Here is a 20,904-nt window from a genome sequence, read left to right as displayed (position 1 = left end):
TGCTATTTTCCCTTTTGGAAGGCCCTAAATTTTCCATTGTACCTGAAGATGAAAGCCATTGTGCTGAGTTCCAGGCAGGAATCTAACTCTTCTTTCATGGATCATCCTTTTCCCGGCAACTCAGGTGGGACAGAAATAGAATCATCCACTATTCTGGGGGAGATTTGGTAGCTGTGTCATCTAATCGGAAGATTCAGCTTCTGGACATCTTACAAGTAAAGGAGATACCCATTGAGTTCCGAGGCCATGCTGGGAGTGTCCGCGCCCTCTTCTTGTGTGAGGATGAAAACTTTCTGCTGAGTGGGAGTTATGACCTGAGTATCAGGTGAGAGTTCCTAGAAAGTTGTGGTACATACTCCACCCAGAGCTTCAAGTCAGCCTATGGAGGAAGCACACATGCTTTTTCCTTTTTTTCTTTTTTCGTTTATTGAAAAGTTATTCTAAATGATACTGACTTCTAAAATAACCCACAACATTTATTCTTGGCAAAATAAAAACCTTATATGTTTGTATGTTGTTTAAACTTTATATGAGATAGACATATAATGATTATCAGGTCTATTTTCTTTCTGATTCTATTTGAGTCAGAAAGTGTCTTTTTTAGCATTCTTAGGTGAAGGCAAAATTTATATTTCTTTTTATAGTTTCCTTCAGAGAAAAGTAATTTTTTGTGGGTACAAAATATGGTATGGAAGCAAAATAGTGTTAAAATGTATATGTATATATATTTTAAAACAATATAATAAAAACCCATGTACTCATTACTCAGGCCAAGAAATAGAACATTATCATTTTTAAATCCCCTTAGTGCCTTTCCCCTATTGCCTCTTTCTTCCTCCCAACCAGAGATGATGTTATTGTAATTCTATAGTAATTACTCCCTTGTATTTTTAAAATAAATTTCTTTATAGTGTTGCTACCTATTTATCTCTAAATATATCTGTTACTTTTGTCCATTTTTGAACTTAACAGCAATGGAATTGTGTTTTAAGAATTCATCTGTACTTGATTCTTGCACTGAACTATGATTTTGAGATTCATTCATATGATGTAGATAGCAGTAATGAATTTATTTTCACAGAGATACAGTATTTTATTGGATAAATATACCATAACTCACTTACTTATTCTTCTGTTAATGGATATTTCTAGTTTTTTAAAATTCTTTCAAAGAGCATGCCATAAATGTTCTTGGATTTGTCTCCCGGTGCCCACGTACATGAGTTAAAATTTTTTTTATTGAGATATAATTGGCAGATGACATTTTAGTTTTAGGTGTACAACATAATGATTTGATATATGTATATATTGCAAAATGATTATCATGGTAAGTTTAGTTATAGCCATCACCACAGATAGTTAAAATTTGTGTGTGTGTGTGTGTGTGTGTGTGTGTGTGTGTGTGATGAGAACTTTTAAGATCTACTCTCTTAGCAATTTTCATATATATAGTACAGTATCGTTACCTGGAGTGCATGAGTTTTTTTTTTTTTAAAGTATATTCTTAGTAGTGGAATTTTTTCCTAGGTAGGAGTATTAAATTGTTTTCCAAAGTGGTTGTAGTTACTCACACTTCCATCGGCAGGGTATGAGAAGATCCCTTATAAATCTTCATGAACACTTAGTATTGTCAGTGTTGAATATTTGCCAATTTGCCAAAAACTTGCCAATCTAATGGGTATTAAAAAATCCTCATTGTAGTTTCAGTTTTAACTTTACTGATTACTAATGAGGTTGAACATCTTTTCATGTGTATATGAGTCAGGGTTCTTCAGAGAAACAGAACCGGTATGTGTGTATATATATATATATATATATTTATACCTATACCTATCTATCTATCTATCTATCTATCTATCTATCTATCTATCTACTATCTATCTATCTATCTATCTATCTATCTATCTATAGAGAGAGATTTGTTACAAGAAATTGTCTCATGTAATTATGGAGCCTGGAAAGTCTAAAATATGCAGCGTGGGCTGGCAAGCTGGAGACCCAAGAGAGCTGAGGGTGCAGATGAAGTCTACAGGCCATCTCCCTCTTGCGTTATGGAGAGAAATCTGCTTTAGTCACAGTTTACCAATTTAAATGTTAATCTCGTCCAAAAACATCCTCTAAGTTGACACATAAAATTAATTATCACAATATGTTTTAGAGCCATTTGTGTTTCCTCTTCTATGAAATTCCTGTTCAGTTATTTGTCGTCATCATTTATCTTTTTTCTTTTTCTTTGGTTTACCCCATTTTTTTTTCTGTTGATTCTTTTATCCTTTCCTTATTGATTTATAGGAGTTTTTTATATTTTCTGGATACTAATTCTTGTTTATTTTTGTGTTGTATATTTGTTCTTCTGATTTAAGACTCATCTTTTCACTGTGGTGTCTTTTGATGTACAGAAATCATTAACTTTAATGTAATAGACTCTGTCAATTTGACATGTTTAAGATACCCTTCCTTACCTTAAAGCCATGAAGACATTCTCCATAGTAACTTTTTAAAAGTTTTTTTTTTTTTGAAAATAGGTTTGCCTTTCATCTTTAGATATTAAATCTACCCAAAACTAACTTTAGTTATCATCTGTGGTAAGGGTCCAATTACCTTTTTGTTTCCTTTCTTCATTTGGAAATTTAATTATCTGAGTATCATTTATGAAAAAAACTATCCTTTTCCCCATTGGTCTGTACTACTTGCATTCTGATAAGGCAAGTGTCCATATATTTAAATTTTGTGTTCTCTACTCTATTTCATTTGTCTGTTTGACTATTGTTGGTTAATACCATATTGTCTTTACTTTCATTTTTAAAGGCTTTATATCTGGTAGGACAAATCCCTGCCTCTCCTTCTTCTTCAAATGTTTTAGCCTTTCTTAGACTTTGGTGCTTCTATCTAAATCTTTTTTGGTGGGGAAGAAAGAGGGAGATTTTTTTCATTCTTTTCCAGACCTCAGGTGCAGAGGATTGAGTGGATTATACTTCCCTGTTATGTCATAATTATTGGTTTGTACAAGGCTCCATTCCTAGTTTATTTATTTATTAATTATATTTTATCTCTATTTTCACTCCTATTCTTATCTTTCTTCATGTGTTTCTTTTTTATTTATTTTTTTATGTTCCTTTAAAATGTGTGTTGATATATTTTGTATAATTATAAAAATTTTCATTTATAGTGTTATTTTAAATTCTCTTGGTTTCTAACTTTTGTACCTCACCTTATGTTTCAAAGATTCATCCATGTTACCCACCAGTCAGTTGATTTTAAGTGTTGTATCATACTCCAAGGTCTGCATATGTACATTTTACCTACTTGCTTCCCCAGGGATAGACACTAGTTTGAGTTCAAATAATGCTGTATTGATCAGCATGTCCTTTCATGGGCGTTGGGAGATGTCTTAGGGATATGTGCCCAGGAGAAGACTTGCTGAGACTTAAGATAGGTGGTACTTAATTTGACTAAGTAGCAAGTAATAAGTTTGCTTATTAACTTTTGGGCCTTCCTCTTTTTAAAACTGCCTGATTATGTCTTTTGCCCATTTTTCTATTGGGGCTACTCTGATTTTCTTATTAATTTGCAGTTCCTTGTATTTTCTTCTATATGTTAGTCCCTTGTCAATTTTAAAATTACAAGTATTATCTTCTATTTTTTTAATCAACATATTAACTTTGTTTATAGTATCTTTTGTTAAATAAAAATTCTTAATATTGATGTAATAAAATCAATCAGTTTATAATTTTTTTGGCCTTGTGTCTGTGATTCTTTCAAAATCAAGGTCACAAAGATATTTTTAAATATTTTCTTCTATTAACTTTATAGTTTTACCTTTTGCATTAAGTTCTTTACTCTATTTGCAGTCCGACTTTGTATGTGGTATTAAATAGAATTTTCATTTTACTTGTTTCTTTTTAAATAAAGTGAGCAGTTTTCCCCACAGCAACTACTAAATAACCTGGCATTTTCTTCATTGATTTATGGTGCCATCTTTATCACACAATAATTTCTCATGTGTACATGAGATTGTCTCTGTGAGCTCACTATTCTAAACCATTGGTTTGTTTTTCTGTTTTTGCATCAAAACCACCTTTTTTTTTTTATTTTAAAGACTTAATTTTTATAGAGCAGTTTTAGGTTACAGCAAAACTGAGCAGAAGGTACTGAGATTCCTCACCTATCCTCTGTTTCCATACATGCATATCCTCCCCCATTATCAACATCCTCCAGTAGAGTGATATATTTGTTATAATTGATGAACTTACAGACTCATCATAATAACTCAAAGTTCATAGTTTACCTTAGGGTTCACTCTTGGTGTTTTACACTTTTTGAATTTGGACAAACATATGACATGTATCTATCATTATAGTATCATACAGGGTATTTTCATTGCCCTAAAAATGTGTTCTGCCTATTCATCCTTCTTACCCCAACATCTAGCAACCACTGATATTTTTACTCTCCATAACTGTGCCTTTTCCAGAATGTCAAATAATTGGAATCATACAGTAGATAGCCTTTTCAGATTGGTCTCTTTCACTTAGTAATATGCATTTAAATTTCCTCTATGTCTTTTCATGGCTTGATAGATTGTTTTTCTTTCACACTGAAAGATATTCCATTGTCTGGATATACCACAGTTTATTTATTCATTCACCTACTGAAGGACATCTTGATTGCTTCTGAGTTTTGGCAATTATGAATAAAGCTGCTATAAACATCTGTGTGCAGGTGTTTTTGTGGATATTTTTTCAACTCCTTTGGGTAAATAACAAGGAGCATGACTGCTGGATCATATGGTGAAAGTATGTTTAGTTTTGTAAGAAACCACCAATTGTCTTCTAAAGTGACTGTATTATTCTATATCCCCATCAACAATGAATGAGAGTTCCTGTTACTTTATATCCTCACCAGCGTTTGATGTTGTCAGCGTTCTGGATTTTGACTATTCTAATAGGTCTGTAGGGGTATCTTATTGTTTTATTTTGTGTTTCTCTGATTATCTATGCTGTGGAGCATCTTTTCATGTGCTTATTTGTCATCTATGTATCTTCTTTGGTGAGTTGTCCAAGATCTTTGACTAATTTTTTAATTGAGTTGTTTGTTTTTTTTATTGTTGAGTTTTAAGAGCTTTTTATATATCAGTCCTTTATCAGATGTGTCTTTTGCAAATATTTTTCTTCCAGTCTGTGGCTTTTCTTCACATTTCCTTGACATCGTCTTTTGCAGAGCAGATATTTTTAATTTTAATAAAGTCCAGCCTATCAAATATTTTTTTCATGGATTATGCCTTTGGTGTTGTATCTAAAAAGTCATTGCCACATCCAAGGTCATCTAATTTTCTCCTATGCTATCTTTTAGGAATTTTATAGTTTTGGGTTTTACATTTAAGTCTATGCTCCATTTTGAGTTAATTTTTGTGAAAGCTATAAAGTCTGTTTTTAAATTCCTTTTTTGCATGTGGATATCCAGTTGTTTCAGCACTATTTGTTGAAAAGACTATTTTTGCTCCACTGTATTGCCTTTACAATCAGTTAACTATATGTGTGTCTATTTCTGGGCTCTCTATTCCTTTCTATTGATCTATTCGTTTATTCTTTCACCAATACCACAGTATCTTAAATTATTGAAACTTTATAGTAAGTCTTGACATTGAGTAATATCAGTCCTCCAACTTTGTTCCTTTCCTTTGATATTGTGTTAGCAATTCTGAGTTTTATGTCTCTTGATATAAACATTAGAATAAGTCTGTTAATATCTACAAAATAACGTGCTGGGATTTTGATTGGGACCACCTTGTTTTTTAAATTTTTATTAAAACAAAACTGTTTTTAGTTTAAAGAATGTTTTAATATATGATAGTGGGGCAAGTTCTACTCTCTTTTTTATGTAACTTAGCTATGGCATATATTTTTTGAGTTTTTAGAGTAAGTTTGTCAACTTAAAAACCTAACTAGACTTGATTGGGGTTGCATTGAATTTATAGATTAACTTGTGCAACACATTTATTTCTTTGTTCTTAGAGCTTTAAAATTTGCTTTATAAAAGTCTTGTATATTCTTATTTAATACCTATAAACTTTATAATTTTATTGCTATTGTGAATGGTATCTTATTTTTGTTTATATTTTCAAATTGGTTGTTACTACTATAGAGAAATGATATTGATTTTTGTCGGTTGATTTTGTATTCAGCAACTTTGATAACCTGTCTTAATTCTAAAAGTAAATGTGTTGATTTGGTTTTTTTATGTAGATGATCTTATCAACTGGAAATGACAATATATTATATTATTTCTAATACTTATATTATTAGTATATTATTATTTTTTTCTATCATTCTAACTTGGCCTAGGCCTTCTAGTTTAAGCTGTAGCTGTGAGAGCAGGCATCTGTATCTTGTTCCCTTTTTTGAAGGGAGAATACCTATAGCTTCTCTTTTAAGCACATTACTTGCTGTTATGACTTTGGTTTATAAGTTTACTAAATCAAGGAAATTTATTTTATTTCTGTTTTTTCTAAAAGTATTTATCAAATATCATTTCTGCATAAGTTAAGAAACACAACCTGGACATATGATTGACCATGTTGTTAAAAACAGAAATTTAGAACATGTTTTTTTCAGACCTCTGGGACATCGTTAAACATACTGTGGGTGCGTAGTAGGCTTCGACAAACAGGTAAGGCCATAGGACATTTGGGAATAATTGAAGAAAAAGCTTAACACATTCGAAGAAAAACAAAAGAAACATTTATTAACCATTTATTATGTGCCAAGTTTAATAATAACTCTATGAGGTAAATACCATTATTATCTCCATCATTTACAGATGGAGAACTGAGGTACAGAGTGGTTCCCTAACTTACCCAAGATCACACAGTTAATAAGTGATGGACCTGAGATTGGACCTCAGGCATCCTGGCTCCAGAGCCCATTATCTTAACATTACACTTTGACCTGTCATAAAAGCAATCTGGCAGAAGTGGGAGTCTGTATTAATGATAATTGAGAGACCTCAAGCAAGTTTGCTTATTAAAAAACAGTGTGACTCGTACGTGTTTCCATATATCTTTTAGATGTGCTTTATAAATATACATAGAATATTTTGGGTCTAAGTGGTTGTAGTTAATTATTCTGTTGTTCCTGTTTGAAGATCAGCTCTACTGTTGAATCAGTGCCATGAATTCTAGGCCTGGTGGTCATTCCAGGGAATGACCTAATACCAACTTCTACCTAATACCAACTAATATTTATTAAGAATTTTCTGCATGTTAGTCAATGTTCTAATGTTACATCTATTAATGCAGGGTCTCTCAACTTCAGCACTATTGAAATTTGAAGCTGGAGAATTCTTTGTGTGGTGCTGTTCCGTGCACTGTAGGATATTTAGCAGCATCCTTGAACTCTACACACTATATACCAGTAATAACTCCTTTCTCACTTGTGACAATCAAAAATGTCTCCAGACATTGTCAAAAGTCCCCTAGGGGTGGAAATAAGCTCAAGTGACAATCATTGCATTCATGTACTTAATGCTTCACAAAAACTCTATGTGGTAACTACTTCTATTATCATTTCCATTTTATCAATGAAGAAATGAAGCTTACACAGAAATTAAGTAAAGTTCCCAGAGTTATACATTAATAGATGCTGAGACTGGGATTCAAATCCAGGCCTCTGATCTTAACCATAAAATTTTGCCTCCTTCTAACTAACTACTTACTGATCTAAAGGAATTCTACACAGTATGATCCCTTGGGCACTCAGAAAATCTCAAAAACATTTTTTTTGGCCTGATTTCTGCAGATATTGGGATCTGAAAAGCGGGGCTTGCATACGAATCTTCAACGGCCACCAGGGAACAATCACTTGCATGGATTTATATAAGAACAAGCTGGTATCTGGATCAAGAGATTGCCAGGTGAAAGGTGAGAAAGAAATACTTTAAACTTTCTAAGAAGTTTCCTCAATTTGATGGGTTGCCAAAATACATGTTTTGCTCCTTTATCTAGGCAGTCATTCTTTTATTTATCTTTCTTCCTATCCATATATCATTGATCCATTTTTTGACAACTATTTGTTGAATACTTACACTATGCTAGATACTGTGCTAGGTGTTAAGGAAAAATATGAATATATTGCCTTTTTGATATGGCTTTTTATTTCCTCAGGAGGCTCATAGTTTCCTAATGGAGATAGATATATAAATATATAATGGAGATATAAAAATATGTGTATAATAACAGCTGCCATTTATTTACTACTAACTTTGTGACTGCTATAGGTGCTTTATCTTATTATCTTATATTAATATTATCTTATTAACCCTCACAAGAACCCTATGAGGTAAATGCAGATGAGGAATCCAAAATTCAAGAGAAAAAAACCAACTGTCCCCAAATCGAAGCTACTAAGTGGTAGAGTGGAGATTTGAAATGAGGGCTGCCTGACTCTAAATCATGTGCTTCTAACCAACATGCAGAGTTCTAAGGAACCATAGAAGTAAGAGTAAAAGGGAAAGCATCACAGAAGGGGCGCTACTTGAGAATGGTCTTGAGAATGAGTAGTTCTAAGGGCAGAGGGAGAGTGGAGGATGTTCTACTCAGGCAAATTCACAGAACGTTGAAGAAGATGGAATATTCAGGGAATTTACTCTTGTTTGGTATGGCTGGACAGCAGCATGTAGAGTTGAAGATAAGTTTGTTTGTAGCCAGATTATCAAGGGCCTTCTGCATCATTGTAAGAAATTGAACTTTATCTTATAGGATATGGGAAGCTATAGATGAATTTTAACCAGAGGACTGACATGACCATATGTGTATTTGAGAAAGATAACTCTAGTGATAGTGTGGCAGAAGGATTTTGACAGGGGTGGCTATGTGGAGACAAGGGACAAGTTAAAACACTACTTAGTCTAGAGAACTGTGGTGTTTTCATGTTTTCATTCTCTCGAAGAATAGGCAAAAGTGAAGAAACTCAGATGGATGTAAGTTTACATCATATGGCACAGACTCACTGAATGGAGATTTATAGAAGAATTGACAGGACTTCACCACCAATTGGATATGAAAAATGAGAAAGATAGAAGGGCAAATGATGAGGCCAGATTTTTAACCTCAGGTCACTGGATATATGCAAGTGCAACTAATGGGAATAGGAGCAACAGAGGAATAGTAGGGTAGGGGGAGGAATGGGGGAGAAGGTGACGACTTCAATTTTGGACATGTTGAGTGTGGTAGGCAGAATAATGGCTGACCAAAGATATTCACATCTTACTCCCTGGAACCCGTGACTATGTTACCTTGCATGGCAAAGGGGATTTTACAAATGTGATTAAACTAAGGACCTTAAAATAGGGAAATTATCTTTGGTTATCAGTGTGGGTCCATGAATAATCATATGGACCCTTAAAGATGGAAACTTTCTTGTCTATGATCAAAGGGAGATGTGACTATAAAAGAATGGTCAGAGAACTACGATATTACTGGCTTGAAGATGGAGGAAGGGAGACATGAATCAAGGAATGTGGGTGACCCCTAGAAGGTAGAAAAGGCAAGGCAATGGGTCCCCTTTCCCAGAGTATCCATAAAGGAACAGAGCCCTGTTGACACCTTGATTTTAGCCTTGTGAGGTCATGTTGGATTTCTGTAAGATAATAAATTTGTGTTGTTTCCAGTCACTAAGCTTGTGGGAATTTGTTACAGCAGCAATAGAGAGCTAATACATTGAGTATGGGATTCCTGAGGATATCCAGGTGAGGATTGCAGGAGGAAGATGCAGGTGTGGCTCTATATGTTTGGAGCTCCAGGTATGTTGATTTGGTGGTTATCAATTATAATGAAAGTTGGAAGCCCCAGGTATGGATGAGATTTCCCTTGCAAATAAGGGAGAAAGAGTGAAAAGAGAAGAGAAGCAAGGGACCCAGGAAACCACAGCATGTTAGAAGTAGGTGGAGAAAAAATATGAGAAAGAGAGAACAGAGTGGTGCAACATATGCAAACGCTCAAATATTTAAACAAACACTGCTTAAAATACTCCCTACCTCTTTGCCCTCCTTAACCTGAATGAAAGTTTTGTTGCCATGATTGCTTTGGGAAGTAGGGCAGAAAGGATGAAAGGGTGAGGTGAGGGTCTGAATATAGAAAGGCAGATGAGGTCTCCAAGCTTGAGAGTCTTGTGGGGCTGCAGGTAGGCGAGAACAAAGGCAAAAAGAGTTAGGCCTTCACCTCAGGTGTAAAACTTAAGGGGACACCAAAAAATCTCAGTAATCAAGATATATATTTAAGTGCAATATTTAAAAAGTCAAAATTAATGCACAAAATACATGATAAAAAATATCAAAAGATCTCTCTTACCCTAGTCTTGACCCTGGCTACCAGCTTTCTTGTTTCCCCTGGGCTCTTCCCACCTACCTGGGTTACCAAAATAGTAGGAAAAAGAGACAATTAGAGACCTGAAAGGTAACTCCCACTTTTAAAATTCTTTCAACCAGAGCACTTTACCAGTGACTCTTTTAATTCATCTTTCAGTTTTCACACTTTTAGTTTGATAAAAGGGCCAATATATATGCAAAATGAATTGGAAAAAAGCATACTTAGATAGAATTATTCTAGCATACATGATTAAGAGCATGGCCTCTGGATCCAGAGTCCCTGGGTTTAAATCCCAGCTCAGTCTGCTTGTGTGATCTTAAGCAGGTTACTGAACCTCTCTATGCCTCAGTTTCCACATCTGTATAGTGGGGAATAATAATAGTACTTGTCTTGGGAAGATGAGTTAATACATGTTGAGCACTTTGAATGATGTCTGGCTCATTGTTAGTGTGATATAAGTATCAACTATGGTTAGTTTGTTTTAGGTTATACATGATGTTGCCTGGGAGGTACTTTGGGGGATGATCAAGTTGACTTTAATGTTCTCATCCCTGAATTTGTGGTGCCCATTTTCAATTTTTGCCTTTAAGTTCTGTTCTTCCACCCACCTATTATTCTCATATCCACCCAACTTTCAGTATACTAGGCAGTTGCTTTAGCACCATCTATGTAGAGGCAGCATTAAACCTAACCTCAGCTGTGACAATCTCTCAATCCTCATAATTCAAGTCAGATTCAGAAATATCTAAAATTGTTAATGAAGGTAGACAGCTTTCTTTTTTTCGGGGGGTGGATAGAAGTTGTGGGTCATGAGAATAGCATCAGGGAAGAATGACACCATGAAACACATACCATGGTTTTCCTGAAATCTACTCCATAGCAAGCATTTTTCAGGCTTGAGGAGGAGTCTTCTTGATGTGCTGTCCAGCACTTGGACTCTAAGGCTAAGTTCCAGGATCAGAGACAAGATCTAGGCATTGCTGGCTCTCTCAAGAGCCCATGGTTAGGGACATCTGTGTATCAGGTATGTGGAGCTATTGGTGAGTCTGCAGGGGTTCTAGGCCAGGTAAAAGCCAACTAGGGTCTTATTTGATGGGCTCTGTTAGTCTTAGCTTCTGTGATAGAGTGTGAAACTCTACCATAACCCACCTTCATCCCCTTCTTCCTCCCCACCCCCACCTTTCTCTCTCTCTCTCTCCCTTTCAGAGTGGGATATAGAGACAGGGAAGTGCCTGAAGACGTTTAAACACAAAGACCCCATCTTGGCCACCAGGATCAGTGATACCTACATTGTGAGCAGCTGTGAGCGAGGGATAATCAAAGTGTGGCACGTTGTCACAGCCCAGCTTGTAAAGGTGAGGGAGATGGGCACTGGAGGGAATGGGACACTGGTAGTGATGGATTGGAGAAGACTGATGGTCTGCCCACCATGTAGCTGCCAGACCACCCTAGAGCAATTGAGTTACAGTCACCAGAAAGGCAGTCCCAAAGAGCTGAAGGGGAAGGCCCTCCCCTAAAAGGACATGATATATGGGCTCAGGATATTTAAACAGCTGTAGAGATAATATTCCTTTTCCAGAATATTCTGGCATGGGGTAAGGGAATGAACGAAGTCACAATGGTTTTTCTCCTCACTTTCTGATGAGAACATTGGCTGTCTTGAAAGTGATTGAATGTTCATATACTTTCAAATATTCTTGTTGGATTTAAAACCCCCTGGGCCAGGAGCACAAGATCACAGTGAGAAGCTGCTGGCTTGGCTGGTAGATTTTTCCTACCAATATTTTTGTCACCTACTCTAGCCAGCATTTGTAGGCACAGAGATGCCCCAGGTGCCCTCCGGGGCCTGGTAAGGAGTTGGAGATGGAACACCTGATCCTTCACTTTCTGTCAGCAGAGGATACTGAATTCTGGCCCTCTGTAGTACTCTAGGAAGATGGGGCCTGCCTCAGCCACAGACCTACCAGGAATAATTCCTTCCCCTGATCACATTCTTCTTTCGCTGGAGAGAGAGTTCTGTAGAGAGGGAGGCATGGATTCCACAGGTCTTCTTAGCGCAAAGGTAAAGTCAGCTTAGTTAAATACCAAGTGAGTGGTAATCATAGATTGATAGAGTATGGTGGAATTCATCTAAAGGAAGCTTTCAGCTTTGGCCCTTAGAGAAGAAACAATCTGAGTTAAAGATGGGCTGAAAACAGAGCCATCTTTCCTTGCAGACTCTCAACGGTCACGAGGGAGCTGTGAAATGTCTGTGTTTTGACCAGTGGCATCTCCTCTCCGGAAGTACCGATGGCCTGGTCATGGCCTGGAGCATGGTGGGAAAGTATGAGCGATGCCTCATGGCTTTCAAGCATCCAAAGTATGTTCCAGGAAAGCCCTGTCTGATGAATGTGGTGCTCTCTCTTTTTCCCGTCATAGCCTAGACTTTGATTTTTGGCACGTCAGTCCCTTCTACTGTCTGCTGACCTGTGTCCCCTTTGCTCCTTACTTATTTCTGTTTTCCTCCTCCTCCAACTATTACCCATTCCCTGCCCACCTCACTTCTGTTTGGCCCATCCCTCTCCCACCCTCACTAGTTTCTATTAAGAAATAACAATACCAGATGTAGATTTTGAAGTGTTTGGAATGTTATACTTATGACACATGTGATATACTTATATCTGTTACCTACCAAACCTATGAATTTTGGCAGAACTGTCCCAAATAATGTCAACTCCAGTAAACTTAAAATTCTTGGAATTGGTCTTTACCATAGGAAGTTTGTGTTCACAAAAGCTTAAAATGATCCAAGTGACAAAGGTTTAAAAATAACTAAGGGCTTAAAGAAGGAGCTTACTTAAAGTCTGTGGGCTAGATTCTATTCCAGGACAGCAAATGGATTTCATTTTACAATTCCAATCCCAATTTAGTAGTGGTGGCTGCTTGGAGCCATTTGAGTAGTCTGAGGTCACACCTTGCCTTATTTGGAAAGGATATTGTGGTCAATTAACGGTTTTGCATTGGCCATATGTTTTATAGGCTGCCCTCTGCCACTCCTGTACCATGTGAATAATTCTTCTGAGTACAATATAAACAATTCCAGGAAGTGAAATGCTATCCTAATTCATTTAAAGAGTAAATGGGTCTTCCGGGGATCTACCAAGGGATAGTTATTTAGTAAAATATGGGCCTAGATTTCCTTATGCTCTCATAAGAACCTCTTGAGCAGGCACTCTGGCTTTGTGGGAGTGGAAGGGGGTTTGGGAATATATGTGTATATTCTCTGTGGTGTATGACTTCATTATTGATGAGCGGGTGCTGGGAAAGGCCTGTGTTCAGTGATTTACCCAACCCTTAGGTGATTATTAGTAAGTCTTAGAGCATGTCATCTAGATTATCAAAACTTGACCTCAAGGAGGGAGTCAGATTTTATGTCACTTGAAAATTGTAACTATATATTTTTAAAACCTTCAAGCACAATTCAGTAGAATTTAGTCTGAGTATTAGAAAATAATTTGTTCCCAGCATACCTAGCAGTTTGGTTTCTATATCAATCCATAAGCCTCCTATTCCACCTCGGCTATGAGACCTTCTTAAACTATTCTCACTTCCATTGACTGACAGCCCCAACATACCATTCATATTAGTTCTTGATACCTTGCATAATTACAGCAAATCCACAGACATCTAGAGGACATGGTGAATCCTCTTGTTTATAGGCCCCTCTCACTCATCTGTTGTAGCGCTGTATGTATGTAAGTGCTCAATAAATATTTCTAATTGATTGGTAATGAGGACTAATTTGACATATTGCCTTTCTAGAGAGTTATGATGATTAGACATTTTCTGAATATGACATAGGTAGGTGAAAAAAAAAGATATAGTTGCTATCTGTTCTCTTGATCTAACATTTTTTCATCCAAAATTAAGATTGAGAGAATGAATATGAGAAATGAAATTAGAGGATGCATATTAGGGCTGACAATATTTATTTTTAGAAAAGCTTCTGTACTCTGTAGTGTCTTAAAAAAAAACCCTTTATTTTTTAATGACTTCCACAGCTAGTATTGTAACAATATCTTTTTTCAATTTAAAAAATAAGATATAATTCATGTAACATAAAATTCACTATTTTATAGTGTACAATTCAATGGTTTTTAGTATATTTATAATGTTGTACAACCGTCATCACTATCTAATTAGAGAACATTTCCATCAGTCAATACTATGTCCTCTGTTTCATTTCTGATTTTAGTAATTTCAATTTTCTCTCTTATTTTCTTTGTCAGTCTAAGTAATTGTCACTTGTCTAGCTAAAGGTTTCTTGATCTTTTTAAAGAACGAACTTTTTTTTCATTGATTTTTCTCTGTTGTTTTTCAAGTCTCCCATTTCATTGATTTCTGCACCTATAAATTCCCCTCTGAGCACTGGTTTAGCTGTATCCCCAAAGTATTAATATGTTGTGTTTTTATTTTCATTCATCTCAAAGTGTTTTCTAATTTCTGTTCTGAATTTTTCCTTGACCCGGTGGTTATTTAAGAGCATGATGTTTAATTTCCACATATTTATGAATTTTTCATATTTCCTTCTGTTATTCATTTATAATTTAATTCCACTGTGGTTGGAGAACTTTGTATGATTTCAGTTTTTCAAAATTTATTGAGACTTGTTTTGTGGTCTCATATGAGGCCTGCCCTGGAAAATGTTCCATATGCTCTTGAGATTAACGTGTACTCTGCTGGTATTTGGGGGAATGTTGGTACATGTCTGCTAGGTCTAGTTAGTTTATAATGTTTTTCAGGTCTTCTTTTTCCTTGCTTATCTTCTATCCAGTTCTATACATTATTTAAAGTGTGGTGTTGAAGTCTTCATCTATGATTGTTGAGTTGAATATTTTTCCCTTTAGTTATATGAGTTTTGTCTCATATATTTTTAGGCTCTGTTTTGAGGTGAATATGCATTTATAATATCTTCTTCATGAATTCACCCTTTTGTTATTATATAATGTCCTTTTTTATCTCTATTAACATTTTGTCTACAAGTCTATTTTGTGTGATATTAGTATGGTCACTGCAGCTCTCCTTTAGTATGGAGTACCTTTTCTCATTCTTTTACTTTTAACCTTTTTGTGTTTTTGATTCTAATGTGAATATCTTGTAGATAGCATATAGTTGAATCGTGCTTTTTAAAATTCTTCCAATCTAGCCTTTTATTTGAAGAGTTAAATCCATTTATGTTTAATATAAAAAGAACTTATTCTACCATTTTGTTTTGTTTTCTATATAGTCTTGGGTATTTTTTTTGTTCTTCGATTCTTCTATTTTGACCCTCTTTTGTGTTAAATGGATATTTTCTAGTGTGTTATTTTAATTCTCTTATCATTTATTTTACTATTTGTTTTTTGAGTTATTTTCCTAGTAGTTGCCCTGAGCACTAAAATTAACATTTAAAATTTTAGCAATCTAGTTCACAGTAATATCAATCTAATTTCAATAGTTTACAAAAATTTTGCTCTGCCCCTCTTCTTTATTGTTATGAATTAAATCTTTATATTCTTACATCATCATAGACTTGTAATTATTGCTTTATGCAGTTGCCTTTTAAATGAGTGAAAAAAAGTTATAAACAAAAAATACATTTTTATTGTCATTTATGTTTACCTATATAGTTACCTTTATTGATGTGCTTTATTTCCTCATGTAGATTTGAATTGTTACCTAATGTCCTTTCATTTCAACCTGAAGGACCCTGTATAGCATTTCATGTAAGATAGGTCTACTAGTGACAAACTCTCAGTTTTTGTTTATTTAGGAATGTTTTAATGTTTCCAAATTGGGTTTGATGAATATAGAATTTTTGGTTTACAATTATTTTCTCCTTTCAACATTTTGAATATATTATTTCATTGTTTTCTGGTCTCCAGTTTCTGAGGGTTTCTGATGAGAAATCAGTTATTAACATTATTGAAGATCCTTTTTTATGTGATGAGCTACTTCTCTCTTGCCACTTTCAATACTCTTTGTCTTTGGCTTTTTACAGGTTGATTATGATACATCAAGGTGTGATCTCTTTGAGTTTATTTTAATTAAGGTTGCCGAGCTTCAGCTTCTTGGGTGTGTAGATTATTTTATCCATATTTGGAGTTTATAGTTATTATTTCTTCAAATATCTTTCGTGCCCCCTTTCTCTCTTTCTGGGACTTTTATTATGCATATGTTGATGTCTGATGATGTCACACAGGTTTCTGTTCTTTCTTTAGACTGGATAGTCTCAATTGACCTCTCTTTAAGTATTTTTCCTTTTCTGCCTTCTTGAATCTGTTCTTGAGGCCCTCTAGTGAATTTTCATTTTGGTTATTGTATTTTTCAACTCTAGAATTTTAATTTGGATCCTTTTATAATTTCTAACTCTTTATCAATATTCTCTATTTGGTGAGACATTGTTCTAATGCTTTCTTTTAGTTTTGTACATGGTTTCCATTAGCCATTTTAACAGATTTAAAATAGGTAAAGTCTGTCTAGAAAGTCCAACCATTGTGATTCCTTGGACACAGTTTCTACTGATTACTTTTTTCCTATATATGGCTCATACTCTCTAGTATCTTTTTATGTTTCATAATATTTTGTTGAAAACTGGAAATGTGAAAAATTTTTATTATTAAATTTATTGAGTTAATAACATTATGCAAATTTTAGGTATACAAATTTATAACATAATCTCTGTGTACTGTATTTTGTGCTCAGCACCAAGTCAAGTCTTCTTCCATCACCTTGTATTTGACCCCCTTTACCCTCTTTGTCCTTCCCATCCCCTTCCCCGCTGGTAACCACCATCCTCTTGTCTGTATCTTTGAATTTGTTTTGTTTTGTTCATTTGTTGCTTTTTGTTTTATATCCCACATGTGAGTGAAATCGTATGGTTCTTGTTCTTTTCTGTCTGACTTATTTTACTTAGCACATGAGTGAAATCATATGGTTCTTATTCTTTTCTGTCTCACTTATTTTACTTAGGACAGTACTCTCAAGATCTATCCATGTTGTTGCAAATGGCAATATTTTATCTTTTTATGGCTGAGTAGTATTTTATTGCATATATACACCACATCTTCTTTATCTAATCATCCATCAAAAGATAATTGGGTTGTTTCCATGTCTTGGCTATTGTAAATATTGCTACAGTGAACACGAGTACATATATCTTTATAAAACAGTGTTTTCAAAAATTTCAGGTAGGTACCCAGAAGAGGGATTGCTGAGTAATATGGTAGCTCTATTTTTAACTTTTTGAGAAACCTTCATACTGTTTGCCATAGTGGCTGCACTAATTTACATTCCCACCAGCACTGCAAAGGGTTCCCTTTTCTCCACATCTTATCCAACATGTTATTTCTTGTATTATTAGTAATAGCCATTCTAATGAGTGTGAGGTGATATTGTGGTTTAGATTTGCATTTCTCTTATAACTAGTAATGATGAGCATTTTTTTTTCATGTATCTTTTGGCCATCTGTATGTCTTCCTTGGAAAAGTGTTTATTCAGGTCCTCTGCTCTTTTTAAAAATCAGATTGTTGTTGTTGAGTTGTACGAGTTCTTTATAAATTTTGGATATTAACCCCTATTGGAGATATCATTTGCAAATATCTTCTCCTATTCTGTTGATTGCCTTTTTGTTTTATTGATGATTTCTTTAGCTCTGCAGAGCTTTTATTTTTGCTCTTATTTCCCTTTCCTTTGGGGTCAACTGTACAAAGCCCCCTGCCCCAAGGCCAAGGTTTCTAATTTTAGTTCCTATGTTTTCTTCCTTGTATCTTATTGTTTCAGAGCTTATGTTCAAGTCCGCAGTCCATTTTGAGTTAATTTTTGTGTGTGGTGTCAGATAGCAGTCTAGTTTCATTCTTTTGCATGTGGCTTTCTAGTTTTCCCAACACCATTTATTGAAGAGGCTTCTCTTTCTCCATTGTATATTTTTTGCTGATTTATTGAAAATCCGTTGCCCATATATATGTGGGTTTATCTCTAGGCTTTCACTTCTGTTCTATTGGTTTTTACGTGTGTTTTTCGGTCAATACCATACTGTTTTTGATTACTGTAGCTTTGTAATATAGTTTGAAGTCAGCAAGTGTGATACCTCTGGCTCTGTTCTTTGTTTTTCCCCCCTCAGAATGGCTTTAGCTATTCAGGGTCTTTTGTGGTTCCTTACAAATATGAGGATTTTTGATTCTATTTCTGTGAGAAATACTGTTGGGATCTTGATAGGGGTTACATTAAATCTATATATTGTTCTAAATAATATGGCCATTTTAACAATGTTAATTCTTCTAATTCATGAACATGGACTATCTTTCCATTTATTTATGTCTTTGATTTCTTTCAACAATGCTTTATAGTTTTCAGTGTACACGTTCTTCATCTCTTTTGTTAAGTTTATTCCTAAGTGTTTTATTCTTTTTTGGGAGTGTAAATGGGATTGTTTTCTTTATTTCTCTTTCTGATAGTTCAGTGTTATTATATAGGAATGTAACAGATTTTTATATATTGATTTTATATTCTGCAACTTTATTGTATTTGCTCATTGTTTCTAATAGATTTTTTTTTGTGGAGTCTTTAGGGTTTTCTATATATAGAATTGTGTCATCTGCATATAGTGACAGTTTTACTTCTTTGTTCCCAATTTAGATGCCTTCGATTTCTTTTTCTTGCCTGATTGCTCTGGCTTGGACTTCCAGTACTAATGGAATAACAGTGGTGACAGTGGGAATCTTTGTCTTGTTCCTGATCTTAGAGGAAAAGCTTTCAGCTTTTCATCATTGAGCATGATATTAGCTGTGGGTTTGTAATACACAGACTTTATTATGTTGAGATATGTTTCTTCTATACTTACTTTTTTGAGTTTTTTTTTAATTACAAATGGATATTGTATTTTGTCAAATGCTTTTTTGCCCCTATTGATATGATCATATGGTTTTTGTTTTATTTTGTTAATGTGGTATATCACCTTGATTGCTTTATAGATATTAAACTATCCTTGTATTCCCACTTGGTCACAATGTATTGTCCTTTCAATGTACTATTATATTCAATTTGCTAGTATTTTGTTAAGGATTTTTGCATCTATATTCATCAGAGATATTGGCCTGTAACTTTTTTTCGTGTGTGTTGTCTTTGCCTGGTTTTGGTATCAGGGTAATGTTGGCCTCATAAAATGAGTTAGGAAGTATTCCCTCTTCTCTCAAGTTGAATATTTTAATATGAAAACTCGGGAAATCAAATTTCTCACATCCTCAGTGTTTGTTCTTGCTGTTGCTTGTTATAGTCTTTATTGTTTGTTTATGTATTGTGCCTGTATTCTTTGTGTTGTTTGGTCACTGAAATCTCTGTTTTATTATCTTGGTGGTTCATTAGTGACTGGAAAGATATTTACTTGAATACCTAGAAATAAAATATCTTCTTTTTTTGCCAAGTGATTCTGTTTGCCTGTTAAGGGAAGCCTTCAACACTCAGCCAGGCAGGTTACAACTCTGCCTTAGCTCTTACTTCCTGTTTGTGCAGAACATCAAGGTTAGCCAAGACTGAAAGCTTAGGGCTTTTTTGGTCTTTCCCAAGTATGTGCACAGTCAAGTATGTAGCCATTTAGAGTCCCAGGAATATAAGCTTTTAAAAGTTCTATGGACATTTTATTCCCAAGGTTTTTCTTCAAAGACTTTTAGTTAGTGTATTGTTTGCCCCAACCAATATTAATTATCTTAGACAGCAGTGATGAAGACATTTGCCTATGTTTTCAACAAATTCCCCACAGGTAGTGTGCTAAAGCCTTCCAGGAAACCACCAGAGAGGTCAAATAGTTCATTGTGAACAAGATTTGTTCTGTTTCCTCCAGTACCAGGGATGTTGGCTGTTATTTTCATGGCTACCACTGGGCTGGGGAGTTAGAAAAGAGACTAGGATTCTTACTGACACTAAGCCATTTTTCTAGTCTAAGTGCTCCCTTGGTTGTTGCAAGTCTTTGATTATTTTACAGAGTTCCTAAAAAGTTGATTCTGACAGTTTTTGTCAGATTTTTCATTGCTTTTATGAAATGGCAGAATTTTGGAGTTCCCGCCTCCACCATTTTCATTGATATCACTATCTGTAGTGTCTTTTGATAAAGAAGGAAGGAGACAAATGACTTATTTCTAGGACAAATAAAACCTGAAAGGAAAATGGTCTATGTTAGGATCATAATAACTATTATGACAGATAATGGGCTGTTTTTGAAATACTTTCATTACTTTAATTATGACAGCAGTTCCTTGAGGCAGAAATCACTATCACCTTTTCATAGAGCAGAAGACTGAAGACTGAGAGGTTAAGTTACTTTCTCGAGGTTATACAGCCTGTAAGTAGTAGAATCAGGTTTCAATCCCAGGTTTTCTGATCCTACAACTTATGCTTTTTATCACTAAGCTATAATAATATAGGCTGAACTACCAAATGTTACAGGAACCTATGATATGTGCAGGTCCAGCTCAGCAAGATTAAAAGAGATACAGAAAGAGGCAAACCCTTCATCACAAACCCTCCAT

At 34.9% G+C, this 20,904-nt stretch overlaps 1 protein-coding gene across 1 annotated transcript in view; it reads left to right on the top strand.

Annotated features, from left to right (window-relative positions):
* Window positions 1–20,904, top strand: part of CDRT1 (CMT1A duplicated region transcript 1) — a 38,818-nt gene that overhangs the window by 10,125 nt on the left and 7,789 nt on the right. The window contains 4 exon segments of the mRNA XM_025044395.1: window positions 125–325; window positions 7,797–7,918; window positions 11,570–11,718; window positions 12,580–12,722. Of these exon segments, the coding sequence (XP_024900163.1) occupies window positions 125–325; window positions 7,797–7,918; window positions 11,570–11,718; window positions 12,580–12,722 (615 nt within the window).

Source organism: Pteropus alecto, unplaced genomic scaffold, assembly GCF_000325575.1.
Source record: "Pteropus alecto unplaced genomic scaffold, ASM32557v1 scaffold52, whole genome shotgun sequence".
Lineage (NCBI taxonomy): Eukaryota > Metazoa > Chordata > Mammalia > Chiroptera > Pteropodidae > Pteropus > Pteropus alecto.
The sequence above is the reverse complement of the archived record's forward strand: the minus strand, read 5'-3'. Positions and strand labels throughout refer to the sequence as shown.